This window comes from Dipodomys merriami, unplaced genomic scaffold (genome assembly GCF_024711535.1).
Source record: "Dipodomys merriami isolate MVZ:Mamm:240054 unplaced genomic scaffold, mDipMer1.0.p SCAF_6, whole genome shotgun sequence".
In the NCBI taxonomy this organism is placed as follows: domain Eukaryota; kingdom Metazoa; phylum Chordata; class Mammalia; order Rodentia; family Heteromyidae; genus Dipodomys; species Dipodomys merriami.
In genome coordinates, this window is record NW_027206179.1 from 10,977,685 (window position 1) to 10,989,884 (window position 12,200).

Below are 12,200 nucleotides of genomic sequence, written 5' to 3' on the forward strand. Positions count from 1 at the left end.
ACGTAATCACAACCCCCCCTCTCCCCCCCGTCACGTGGCGCGCCTGCGCAGGAAGATGGGGGACGGGAAATGCTTACCATAGAGCCTTCTGGGAATTGTAGTTTAGATTATTTCCCGGGAATCCTTGCTCCTGGGCCTTCGACGGGGCTGCGCGAAGGGCTTGTGGGAGTTGTAGTTCCAACATAGTTTCCCGTGGTGCCACGGGCGGCCTGGCTTCCGGCGGCTGCGGGTCAGCGCGTGCGGCGGCGGCCCAGTGGACTGCGGAGCCATGGAGAGTGGCTTTGGCTCGGACTTCGGGGGCTCCGGCGGCGGTAAGCTGGACCCGGGGCTCATCATGGAGCAGGTGAAGGTGCAGATCGCCGTGGCCAACGCGCAGGAGCTGCTGCAGGTGCGGGGCGCGCCGGGGCCGGGGGTTCCCCGCGGGGGCGGGCGTCCGGGCTGAGTCTCACTCGTGCCCACAGAGGATGACCGACAAGTGCTTCCGGAAGTGCATCGGGAAGCCGGGGGGCTCCCTGGACAACTCGGAGCAGGTAGGAGGCCGGCGTGGGGCTGGCCGTGGGGTCGGGACCCCCGCGGGGGTTCGCGCGTGCGCCGACGGCGGGGCGCCCGGGCGGCGAGGCGCGGGCGGGCGGGCGCGCAGGCTCTCACCGCTGCGTGGCTCCTCCCGCCCTCAGAAGTGCATCGCCATGTGTATGGACCGCTACATGGACGCCTGGAACACCGTGTCCCGCGCCTACAACTCGAGGCTGCAGCGGGAACGAGCCAACATGTGACCAGGAGCCCGGCCCCGGCGCCGGCCCCGCGGGGCGGGGGTCAGCCGCGCCTTCGTGCTGCCTGTGGCCTGACGCGGGGCTGGGGTGGGGAGATGCCTGCGGGACAGCCGGCCCCGCGGCCCCGCGGCGAGCGCAGCGTAACTCTGGCAACCCCTGTGGCTTCCCAAAGCGTGGGAACCCAGCGACACCACCTGCTTGCCTGGGATCCGGCAGCGTGGTGCCCGATGTGCCCGGGTCATTCAGCCGTGTGGCCTGGGCCCAGGAGAGAGCCCTGGTTTGGACTTGTTGAGGTGACCACCTGAGAGTGGACCAATAAATTAACCGAAGAGCGGCTGAGACACCCTTGTGTATTTTTCCTCCTGAGTGACGGTGGGGAGCGATTACTCTGTGTCCCTGGATCCCTTGCCTGGAGTGGGTCCCAGGCGTGTGTGGGGGCTTGTGGACCATGGGAACAGGACGCCTTGGAGATGAGATTCCCATCATTCGCCCCACCCCCACCCTGGTTTTCATCTCATGGAAGCTGCTACTTATTAGACTGAAAAGGCTAGGGAAAGCCTCCTGTCACTTTATGGGGGTATTATGGGTTGGTAGGAAGTACTGGAAGGGTGGTTGAGGAGTGTTGACAGTTGGGATTACTGGGGATGTATCTTGGGTGGCCCCGGGTGGAGGCGGGAGGTCCTCAGGCTGGTGGCTGGGGCAAAGCAAAATGCCAACCGTGGCAGGGCAACTAATGGTTCTTTTGTTCTTTCTTACTTGTTGAGAGGAGGACATGTCGGCAGGAAGGAGTAGTGGCTGCTAGCCAGAGCAGGGTTGTTGTCCAGGGTGGGGCTGTAGGATGGGTTACTCTAGGGACGGTTGCTAGTAATCTCTAAAGAGAGTACTGTCTGCATTTTTTCAGACGCTGCTGGTAACAAGGACTCAGAACTTTGGGAAGAAAGATTTTGTGTCAGGGGCTAAATACTATTAACAGCAGCATAAGTGGAGAGCCCCCAAGACAAGCTGACCAGGGAGCCCAGAAATGAGCTGCTGCTTCCCTGAGTGGGAGGCTTGTGTTTTGGGGTCATCTTGCTGTGTCTGGGACTCTGTGGTCCTAAAAGCAGCAGCTTCTCCTACTGGAACACAAACTCCTTCCCCTTGCTGGGGATAGGCTTTGACCTTGGGGAGCTCCAAGGCTTTGGAGTTTGGGGCACCTCAGCTGCCCCTGGAATTAATGTGCCTCTGGGAGGAGGTGACCAAGGTAAACATGCTCTGGAGACAGCTGAAAGTGTTTCTGATTCAGTTGGAGAGAAAGGCTGCGCTGACCTCGGATCCAGCCATGGAAGAAGTTGGAGCTATCTGTCAAGGGCCTGGTTGCCTGGAAAGCCGAGATGTGGGAAACATAAACCAGAGTACAGACAGACGCTGGGACCCTGAGTGGGCAAGCACCTGTATGTAAGCGTAGACCTGCGGGAAGAAGGCCCTGACCAGTTAAAGCAGGGTGTGATCATGCCCTTCTAGTCTTGTCAGTGTGTGTCCCTGTAAGCCCTGGAATTTGGCATGAGGACAAGCTGAGGAAGTGGCATTTTGGTTCTGTAGGGACAGGGAGCAGTTGAGGTGGAAGGTGTGGTTGGGTGGCTAGCCCTGGTGGTGCCAGGCCTGTGCACTGGGATGCAATGTCAGTGCCATCTGGGGGTTATGGGACTGTTGATTATTATTTTCTTGGTCAGTTGTGGGGCCTGAACTCTGGGCCTGGGTGCTATCCCTCAGCTCTTCAGCTCAAGGCTAGTGCTCTACCACTTGAGCCACAGCACCACTTCTGGCTTTTTCTGCTTATGTGGTGCTGAGGAATCGAACCTAGGGCCTCATGTATGCAAGGCAAGTCACTCTACCACTGAGCCACCTTCCCAGCCCCGGGGCTGTTGAATTTGAGGGGTCTTTTTTGAGGGTGGAAGGGTCTCACGTGGGACAATCCTGTTTCCAGTGTCCCTCTTTCCCACAGGCAGGGCAGGGCCCTGGTGGTGGTGGCAGCTTGAGATTGAGACCAGCCTGGGTTTGATGGCTGGTAGGATGTAGGGTGCCCCATGAACTTGAGCGGCCGCCTCTCTGTGGTCCCGGCCCTCCAGGAAGAGGATCAAGGACTGGAGGAGAGCTGAGGTAAAGAAATCCTACACAGGGCTGGGAAGGTGGCTCAGTGGTAGAGTGTTTGCCTTGCATGCATGAGGCCCTGGGTTCGATTTCTCAGCACCACATAAGCAGAAAAAGCCAGAAGTGGCGCTGTGGCTCAAGTGGTAGAGCGCTAGCCTTGAGCTGAAGAGCTGAGGGACAGCACCCAGGCCCAGAGTTCAGGCCCCATGACTGGCAAAAACAAACAAACAAAAAGAAATCCTACACAGTAGACAGTGGGGTCTGGTTTGATTTGGATGGGCTCTTTGGAGACCCCATTGCTTCAGCCGCCCGGAGGGGTGGTGGAAGTGGAGTTGAGGTAGGGTAAAGACAGCAGGGAGGTGCAGAAGAGGCTGGTGTTAGTTCCTGTGAGGGGAGAGCGGGCAGGGAACCTGAGGGCAAAGAGGAAATGGGAGGTTTCTTCAGGATCTTAGACTGAGAAGGATTTATGGGGGGAGGAGGTACCCTTGGGGGCTTTTTGATGAGTTGCCAGATTTTGATTGGGCTTGGAACTGAAGGCAGGGGATCTTGGACTATGAAGTTGTCAAGGTCACATTGGGCAATGTTAAGTGCCCTGTTCAGGCCATTTAGAACCACTGTCCAGTTTATATTGCGACACGAGACACTGGGCCAGGGGCTGGGAATGTGGCTTAGTGGTAGAGTGCTCTCCGAGCATGCTTGAAGCCCTGGGTTCGATTCCTCAGCACCATATAAACAGAAAAAGCCAAAAGTGGTGCTGTGGCTCAAGTGGTAGAGTGAGCAAAGCTCAGAGACAGTGCGTGGACCCTGAGTTCAAGCCCAGGACTGGCAAAATAAAGCCACTGAGGCTTCATAGTATCTGAGTCCCAACTTAGGTAACATTTTAAGGAGGCATCAAGCTGCCTCTTGAAAGTGTAGAAGATCATCAGCCCATTTTGGGAGGGGGGGAGGGGCGCAAGCCTTCAGGTGTCCCTGGCAGGACAGGCCACTCCCCCTGGGGGCGGAGTCTTCCACCCGGCTTTGGGGATTGGTTCCGAGGGCTTGGACTCCAGGGAGAGGCCTAAAGAAGGGAACATTCACTAGAACCGAAGGTCAGACTCCGGGACATGAGACAAAGGGAGAATGCGTGCCGGGGAGAGGGGAGTCCACGCCAGCCCCCCATCTCTGGGTCTGGGCGTCAGCCAGGGACTCAGCCATTGCTGCCAGGTGGCAAGAGCGGGGAGCCCCCACACGACAGACTGGACAAGGCCCAGAAGGAAGAGAGGGGCTCAAGGTTGTCAGCGCGGGTTTTATTCCCGAAGCCCTGGAAGTTGGGGGAGTGTTGGGGTGTGGGTGGTTTGGAGGGCTCTGCTATGGGGGGGCAGGTGGGGCACTAACCCCAAGTGGGGGGGAGTCCTCGTCTCAAGATGGGAGAGCAGGGGTCTCCGCTCCTGTGCGGTGCCAGGCCGGCGCTGGGCGGGCCAGCTCGGGGAGGCAGGCCCAGGCGCCCGCTCCCCCCGTCCTCGGTCGGGTCTCACTCCTGGATGTTCTGCGCTATCCAGCCCCTCACGGCGGCCACGCGGGTGTACACCCCCGGGAAGTGGGGCCGCCCGCAGCCGTAGCCCCAGCTGGTGACCCCAGTGAGCACCCACCGGCCCGAGGGCTCCCTGCAGGCCAGGGGTCCCCCGGCGTCACCCTGAGGGGAGAGGAAAGGGCGCTCGGGGGCCAGCCTCCACCCCGGGCCCCGGGTGAGCGGGCGCCCAGGAAGCGGGATGGACGGGGGGGGGGGGGGCGACGGGCGGCTCACCGAGCAGCTGTCCACGCCGCCCTGCGCGAAGCCGGCGCACAGCATGCGGCTGCTGATCTGCACCGGGTAGAAGCGGCGACACGTCTGCTCGCTGAAGAGGCGCACGGCCGCCTTCTGCAGCTGCCGCGCCATGGAGCCTGCGGGAGCGCGGCAGGGGGTGGGGCGGGGCGGGGCGGGGCGGGGCGGGCAGCGCGGGCCGAGCGCCCCACCCACTCCGGAGAGCCCCGCCCCTCCCGGCATGGACGCCCCGCCCACACCGTGGAGTCTTACAGTCCCGTTCGCCCAGCCCGGCCTGAGGCCACGCCCACCTCGGCGAGCCACGCCTGGCCGTCCCGGGGCCACGCCCATTAGCCTGAGCCACGCCCCCCAGCGCTTACCTCCCTCGCGCACGGAACCCCAGCCAGTAATGACGCAGCGCGCGCCGTCGGGGGGCCGCGGCGCGGGGCCCGGCAGGCAGATGGGGCGCACCAGGCGGCTGCGGCGCACCGGACCGGCCAACTGCAGCAGCGCCACGTCGTAGTCGAGCGTGTAGAGGTTGTAGAATGGGTGCTTGTAGATGCGCTCCACGCGCTCCAGCTGGCCCTCGGCGCCGCTCAGGAACGGCGTGCCCAGGAAAGCTGCCCACTGCTTGGGGTCCCCGTAGCTGCGGGGCGCGCGTGCACCGCGTCGGCCCCGGCCCAGCCACCCAGCACCCGCCGCGCACGTGCGCCCCCGGGAGGAGGGGCTTTTCTGGTGGGTGGGGGCTGGGGTGGGGCCAGATCAAGAACTATAATGAAAGGGGCGGGGCCTAAACAGGCGTGGCTTGTAATTGGGCGTGGCCACGGAGGTTCTGAGTGGGCGTGGCTCGTGGGCGGGGCCGCGGGCGGGACTCACACGTCGAAGCAGTGCGCCGCGGACAGCAGCCACCTCTCGGCCACCAGCACGGCCCCGCACCGGTGCTCGCGGCGCCGCAGCCACAGGCTCACCTGCCACGGCCACTCGCCGCGCCCCGCCGCGCTGCCGCCCACGATCCGTGTCAGCGCCGAGGCCGGGGCCAGGCCGCAGTCTGCGGGGAGCGAGGCGCTGGTGGGCTGGGGCCCCGCGGACCCACACCCGGCCTGCCCCCTGGGTTTGCGATCCTGCCCCGCCTTTCCCGCGCTGGCGTCGGAGGCTCGCCCTACACAATTCTTTTTTTGGGGGGGGGTCCGGTCGTGGGGCCTGAACTCTGGGTCTGGGCGCTGTCCCTCAGCTCTTCAGCTCAAGGCTAGCGCTCTACCACTTGAGCCACAGCGCCACTTCCAGCTTTTTTTTTTTCTGCTTATGTGGTGCTGAGGAATCGAACCCAGGGCCTTGAGCATGCAAGGCAAGCGCTCTACCATTGAGCCACCTTACTATTGTGCTTTCTTGTTTTGTTTCTGGGTTCGGACAGTGCTGGGGATTGAACCAGCCTTGGCTTTTTCCTAACAGCATTTGACACTCATTGTTTCCAGTCATCTCAGCGCTAGGCTCAGCCTTGGGGAGCAGACACTCACCCCTGCTCTTTCAAGACCTTTGCACATTGACTGCCCTGGGGCCCAGGGCACCCTGCCTGGGCTCCCCAGGCTGAGCTGGGCGCTGGTGACTCACCTGTGATCCTAGCTACTCAGGAGGCTGAGATCTGAGGATCACAGTTCAAAACCATACCCAGCAGAATGGTCTGACTCTTACCTCCTTAAGCTGTGGCTTAAAGTGGTAGTGCTTTAGCCTTGAGCAAAAGGGCCCAGGGACAGCGCCCAGGCCCTGAGTTCAAGCCCCAGATCTGACCCCCCAAAAAAACATTCCAGGCTGTAGCTACTGTCCAGTTCAAAGTGAGCTCAGCTGAAGGGCCAAATTCAAATGAGTTGGGTAAGGTTCACAGGGTCACTTCTCTGCCCTGGGGTATAAGGGAACATGGTGACACCCCTTCTTTGAGCCACAGTGCTTTCTACCTTGTTGGGACTCCATGCTGTGGCCTCCTTTTTTTTTTTTTTGGTCGGTCATGGGGCTTGAACTCGGCCTGGGCACCGTTCCTCATTTCTGCTCAAGGCGAGCGCTCTACCACTTGAGCTACAGCACCACTTCCAGTTGTCTGAGTGGTTTATTGGAGATAAGAGTCGTGGTAGAGCACTCGCCTTGAGCTGAAGAGCTGCGGGACAGCACCCAGGCCCAGAGTTCAAGCCCCATGGCCAACCAAAAAAAAAAGAGCAAGCCAGGCAGAAACTTCACTTATATTTCCAAAATTGGGAGCAGAAAATGTTTCCCTCCTTGTTTCTCCCCCACCCGCCCCCCACCTTGTATACTTCTCCTGATCTTGTATCCTGTTACACTAAGTCCTTGCTTAAAGGAAAACCTTAAAAGAAGCCAAGCATGGAGGCATACACCTCATCTGAACTAGGCAAACAGGATCGAGGTCCAAGGCCTGTCAGGCAAAATAGTTCGCGATCTTATTTGAAAACCAAACTGAAATGGGCTGGAAGCTTGGCCCATATAGGTCCTGAGTTCAAACCCCAGTGCTATCAGGGAAGGAAAAAAAGATAGCGTGGGTGCAGTGACCTAGCCCTGTGGCCCAGAGAGCTTTGTGTGGAGGCCCCATGTCCCCCCCATGTTCTCCGGCTCCTGTACGCAGGACAGTTGGGGTTGCGAGCAGCTTCCCAGCTTTGGTGTACCCCTGAGAGAAAGGCCCAGGTATGGGTGGCCCACAGTCCAGCATTTCTCTGCATCCCTCCTCTTCCCGAGTGCCCCAGTTTCTGCACAGAGCAAGCCAGGGTGGAGATGCTGCTCCCCACCACAGCTCCCCCCTGCACCCCGGGCCCCCAGAGAAGATGGGGGTACAGAGCAAAGCATTTCTTGGCCACCAGGCAATATCCATTTGCCCCAGGAAAAATGCCTGTGTCCATGGCCGTCAGGATCTTGGATGGGTTGAACTGTGACCCCCAAATTCCTGTGCTGAAGCCCCTTGAACTTTAGACTGCGGCTTTTCCTTGGCTGCTTCCCTGGAGGCTTGTGCTCTACCACTTGAGCCACAGCCCCGCTTCAGGCTTTTGGGTGGTTTGCTGGAAATAAGGGTCTTACAGACTTTCCTGCCCAGGCTGGCTTCAAACCTTGATCCTCAGATCTCAGCCTCCAGAGTGGCTGGGATTATACAGGCATGAGCCACAGCTCTTAAAATGGGGACTGCAGGTAAACCGAGGTCACTGGGGTGGACTTCAACCCAACCAGATTAGTGGCCTTGTAAGAAGAATCAGGGCACATGTGCGCATGTGAGTGCACACACACACGCACGTGCGCGCGCGCGCACACACGCACGCACACACACAGAGCAAGAAGGGCCCAGCCCCGGCAGTTGGCCTTGAACCTACAAGCCACGGCAGTGGTGCAGCAGTGACCCTGTACCCCATGGTACCTGGTGGCTGGGAGCGCGTGGTGGTCTCCAGGGGGGCGGCGGCGGCGGTGGACAGTATCTGTCCCAGGGCTGGGGTGGCTCTGGAGGGGATGGTGGTGTCAGCAGGGCGGGTGGGGGCTTTGCTGGTGGCCTGGGGACGGGTGGCTCTGCTGGTGGTGGCCTCTGGGGTGGTCATCCTGTGGGGGGGGCTGGTGGTGGCCGGTGTCCTCCTCGTGCTGGAGGGGCGAGGCGTGGGGACGGGAGCCGCGGACATGGTGTGTAGGATCCAGCCCTTCAGCCGGGTGATCCGCGCGTACACGCCTGGTTTGTTGGCCTGGGCACACCCAATGCCCCAGCTCACGATGCCCGCCAAGTAAAAGATGCCAGGGGTCTCCTCACAGGCCAGGGGGCCCCCAGAGTCACCCTAAAAGACAAGGATCATGTGGGGACTCTGCAGGGAATCCCCAGAGAAACCAGGGAGGGGGGACAGGGAGGGGAGACTCAACTTCGCCCCCAGACTGGGCCAGGTGAAGTCTCCCAGGTCACGTGTCTCTGAGCCTCCACCCTCCTTGCTTTGATTGTGGCAAAGTTAAAAAAAAAAAAAAAAAAAAACAAGCCGGGCTCTGGTGGCTCACTCCTGTAATCCTAGCTACTCAGGAGGCTGAGATCTGAGGATCGCGGTTCAAAGCCAGCCCGGGCAGGAGAGACCGTGAGACTCCTATCTCCAAGAAACTACCAGAAAACCGGAAGTGGTGCTGTAGCTCAAGTGGTAGAGCGCTCGCCTTGAGCTGAAGAGCTGAGGGACAGCGCCCAGGCCAAGAGTTCAAGCCCCACGACCGACAAAAAAACAAAACAAAACAATGCAGCGGGCACCGCTGGCTCATCCGGTCATCCCAGCTACTCAGGAGGCTGAGATCTGAGGATCACAGTTCAAAGCCAGCCTGGGCAGGAAAGTCTGTGAGACTTTTTTTTTTTTTTGGGGGGGGGGGGTCTGGTCATGGGGCCTGAACTCTGGGCCTGGGCACTGTCCCTTAGCTCTTCAGCTCAAGGCTAGTGCTCTACCACTTGAGCCACAGCACCACTTCCAGCTTTTTTCTTTTTGCTTATGTGGTGCTGAGGAATCGAACCTAGGGCTTCATGTATGCAAGGCAAGCGCTCTACCACTGAGCCACCTTCCCAGCCCATCATGAGACTTATCTCCAATAAACCACCAGAAAACCGGAAGTGGCACTATGGCTCAAAGTGGTAGAGCACTCTCGCCTTGAGCGCAGAGGCTCAGGGACAACACCCAGGCCCTGAGTTCAAGCCCCAGGACCAGCACAAATAGGAAACAAACATAATTGACTATTACCCTATTATCAGCTATAAAGACAAATAATGAATATTCAGGAAAACATCAACAACGAGTGCTTTGCAAAGCCCGGGTTCTCACAGCAATCCTCAGAGCTCAGCTGCTTTGATGTCTTGAAGACAGGAGGCTCAGACAGGTTGAGTAATTTGCTTGGACAAGGATTTGAACCTAAGAAGCTGGTTTCAGGAACCAGGCTGCTTATGTTCTCATTTCAGGTGTTTGTGATATTTTCTTTTTTTTTTTTTTTTTGTTGGTCGTGGGGCTTGAACTCTGGGCCTGGGCGTTGTCCCTCAGCTCTTCAGCTCAAGGCGAGCGCTCTACCACTTGAGCTACAGCGCCACTTCCGGTTTTCTGGTGGTTTATTGGAGATAGGAGTCTCACTGTCTTTCTTGCCCGGGCTGGCTTTGAACCGCGATCCTCAGATCTCAGCCTCCTGAGTAGCTAGGATTACAGGCGTGAGCCACCAGCGCCCGGCTGTGATATTTTCTTTAACTTAAAATAATAAGGGCTGGGAAGGTGGCTCAGTGGTAGAGTGCTTGCCTCGCATGCATGAGGCCCTGGGTTCGATTCCTCAGCACCACATAAGCAGAAAAAGCCAGAAGTAGTGCTGTGGCTCAAGTGGTAGGGTGCTAACCTCGAGCTGAAGAGCTGAGGGACAGCGCCCAGGCCGAGTTCAAGCCCCATGACCGACCAAAAAAAAAAAGTCATAGGTCTTGAACATGGGGCCTGGGCACTGTCCCTCAGCTCTTCAGCTCAAGGCTAGCACCCTACCACTTTGAGCCACAGCACCACTTCCAGTTTTCTGATGGTTCATTGGAGAGAAAACTGTCTCACGGACTTTCCTGCCTGGACTGGCTTAGAACTGAGATCTTCATATCTCAGCCTCCTGAGTAGCTAATAATACAGGCGTGAGCCACCGATGCCCGGCTGAACATTGTTTTCCCCTGGTGCTGGCAATGGAGCCCAGACCCCCCCCCCCCCCCCCGTGGACTGCCACAGCCCTGCACCTGCATGGGGTGGAAGAGAGGGCCTGGAGCTCACCTGGCAGGAGTCAACTCTGCCCTCCAGGAAGCCTGCACAGAGCATGCGGTCGGTGAGGGAGAAGTTGTAGAGGGAGCTGCAGACCTTCTGCTCGATGACGCCCACGGACGCCTTCTGCAGGACCTCGGGCTTTGTGGCTGTGGGGAGAGGACAGGCCCAGATCCCACCTGGCCACCAACCCAACCCGCAGTCAGCTCAGCCACGGCCTCCATCCTGCAGAGGAACAGACAGAGCTCCCAGAGCCCCAGGGACAGAGAAGCAGGCAGGTCCCTCCACACCTTGAGACTTGGAGGAAGGTTCCCACTGTATAGCTCAGGCTAGTCTCAAACTTGTGATGCTGTGGCCTCAGCCATGCCAGGATTATAGGTGCCTAATACTTTTTCCATAAAGGACCAAAAGGTAACCACTTTCAGCTTTCCAGGCTAGATAGTCACAGCCAACAATAGTCAATTGGCCACACTGGGAAACTTGTGAATGAACATGCAGGGGCCGTGTGCCAATAAAACTTTATTGACATAAACAGGAGAGGGGCCACATGTGGTCCCCTGGTATAAGGAGAGGTGAGTATCTCACAGATAGTAGGAGCAAAGTAAACAAACCATCACAGAGCTCCCCGTGTGGCTTGGCCAGGGCCTGGAGAACGACACCCCGAGGCCCACTGAGGTCCCCCTACTCACCATTCCCTTCCTGCATGTTACCCCAGCCTGAGATCATGCACTTCCGGCCCACGGGGAACTTCTGGATGGCCAAGGGGAGGCAGACGGGCTGGATGTACTTGTTGAAGACCAGCGGCCTGGCCAGCTCCAGCAGGGCCACGTCGAAGTCCAGGATGCTGGGGTTGTAGTGGGGGTGCAGGACCACCCTCCGGAGCCCCAGCTTCACGGGGCTCCCGCCCGTGCCCAGCAGAGAGGCGGTGCCCAGGTGTGCCTGCACCTGCTCGGCTTTCGTGCTGTGGGGACAGGGCCACTGCCTTTTGGGGGGTCCCTGGGAGGGGGACCTGGGGACTGAGCGTGCCTCAGGGTAACAAAGTCCCTCCTGACTTTGTGGGTGTCACGAAGGAGCTCTTCCTGCTCCCCTCGCAGGGGACAATCCCCCCGTCCTGCCACTACAGACCCCATAGTGGGTGGTGGTTACTGGGCACATGAGGGTGTGCTGGGCAGGACCAGGGAGCAGGGTGGGGGGGGTTTGCGTGCCTTCCTGTGGGGGGGCTTACTTGTTGAAGCAGTGGGCAGCAGACAGCAGCCAGCGGTCAGCTACCACGGTGGCTCCACAGAAGTGTCTGGAACCTTCCTTCAGGCTGGCCTGCCAGGGCACCTCCCCAGGTACAGCCCCAAACCCACCCACGATCCTGATGGGCTTCTCCATCGCCGGCCTGGCCCCACACTCTGCAAGGGACAAGAGAGACCCTGGGGGGATCTTGGTCTGCCTCTGGGACTCCTGGCTTTGGGACAATAGAATGCACATACACACACACCCCTGACTGATGCCCAATGTCCCCAATCTAGCGGGAGCAAGGGAGGCTTTGAGATTCTCAAGGTCACGCAGCGGGACTACCCACAGGGTAGGTTCTGTGACTTGGTCTGATCCAGTCACCTTCGTGAACTCATCAAGGGTCCTCACGCCAACAAGACAGTTGAGTTCTGAGGGATCTAGGGAATAACCTAAACCTAGTTAGGTTTTAGAATAGCCAATCCACTGGGAACTGCTATGCCTGCACACGTGGCAGACATCAACAATCAATCGCTGACC

General features: G+C 59.2%; 2 protein-coding genes across 2 annotated transcripts in view; one reads left to right on the plus strand and one right to left on the minus strand.

Moving 5' to 3' along the window:
* The first annotated feature begins 192 nt into the window (after positions 1 to 192).
* On the plus strand, positions 193 to 1,111 carry LOC138813929 (mitochondrial import inner membrane translocase subunit Tim13). Its single transcript, XM_070002525.1, has 3 exons — positions 193 to 388; positions 462 to 530; positions 675 to 1,111. Exons 1-3 carry the CDS (start codon positions 269 to 271, stop codon positions 771 to 773), a joined length of 288 nt encoding a protein of 95 aa, XP_069858626.1. The 5' UTR covers positions 193 to 268; the 3' UTR covers positions 774 to 1,111.
* A 3,093-nt stretch (positions 1,112 to 4,204) lies between these two features.
* LOC138814297 (transmembrane protease serine 9-like) overlaps positions 4,205 to 12,200 on the minus strand; it is a 32,045-nt gene continuing 24,049 nt past the window's right edge. The window contains exons 12-19 of the mRNA XM_070003302.1: positions 11,665 to 11,836; positions 11,129 to 11,400; positions 10,452 to 10,588; positions 8,081 to 8,483; positions 5,554 to 5,725; positions 5,058 to 5,323; positions 4,681 to 4,817; positions 4,205 to 4,569 (exon numbers count right to left, since the gene is read on the minus strand). Coding sequence (XP_069859403.1) covers positions 4,408 to 4,569; positions 4,681 to 4,817; positions 5,058 to 5,323; positions 5,554 to 5,725; positions 8,081 to 8,483; positions 10,452 to 10,588; positions 11,129 to 11,400; positions 11,665 to 11,836 — 1,721 coding nt within the window. The 3' untranslated portion in view covers positions 4,205 to 4,407. The remainder of the gene's footprint in view (positions 4,570 to 4,680; positions 4,818 to 5,057; positions 5,324 to 5,553; positions 5,726 to 8,080; positions 8,484 to 10,451; positions 10,589 to 11,128; positions 11,401 to 11,664; positions 11,837 to 12,200) is intronic.

What these genes read in the sequence shown, in the direction of transcription:
- LOC138813929 (XM_070002525.1), top strand. Translation starts at nt 269, where the DNA reads ATGGAGAGTGGCTTTGGCTCGGACTTCGGGGGCTCCGGCGGCGGTAAG. An exon ending in ACGCGCAGGAGCTGCTGCAG is followed by an intron (nt 389 to 461) that starts GTGCGGGGCGCG and finishes TCGTGCCCACAG; the next exon opens with AGGATGACCGACAAGTGCTT. An exon ending in CCCTGGACAACTCGGAGCAG is followed by an intron (nt 531 to 674) that starts GTAGGAGGCCGG and finishes TCCCGCCCTCAG; the next exon opens with AAGTGCATCGCCATGTGTAT.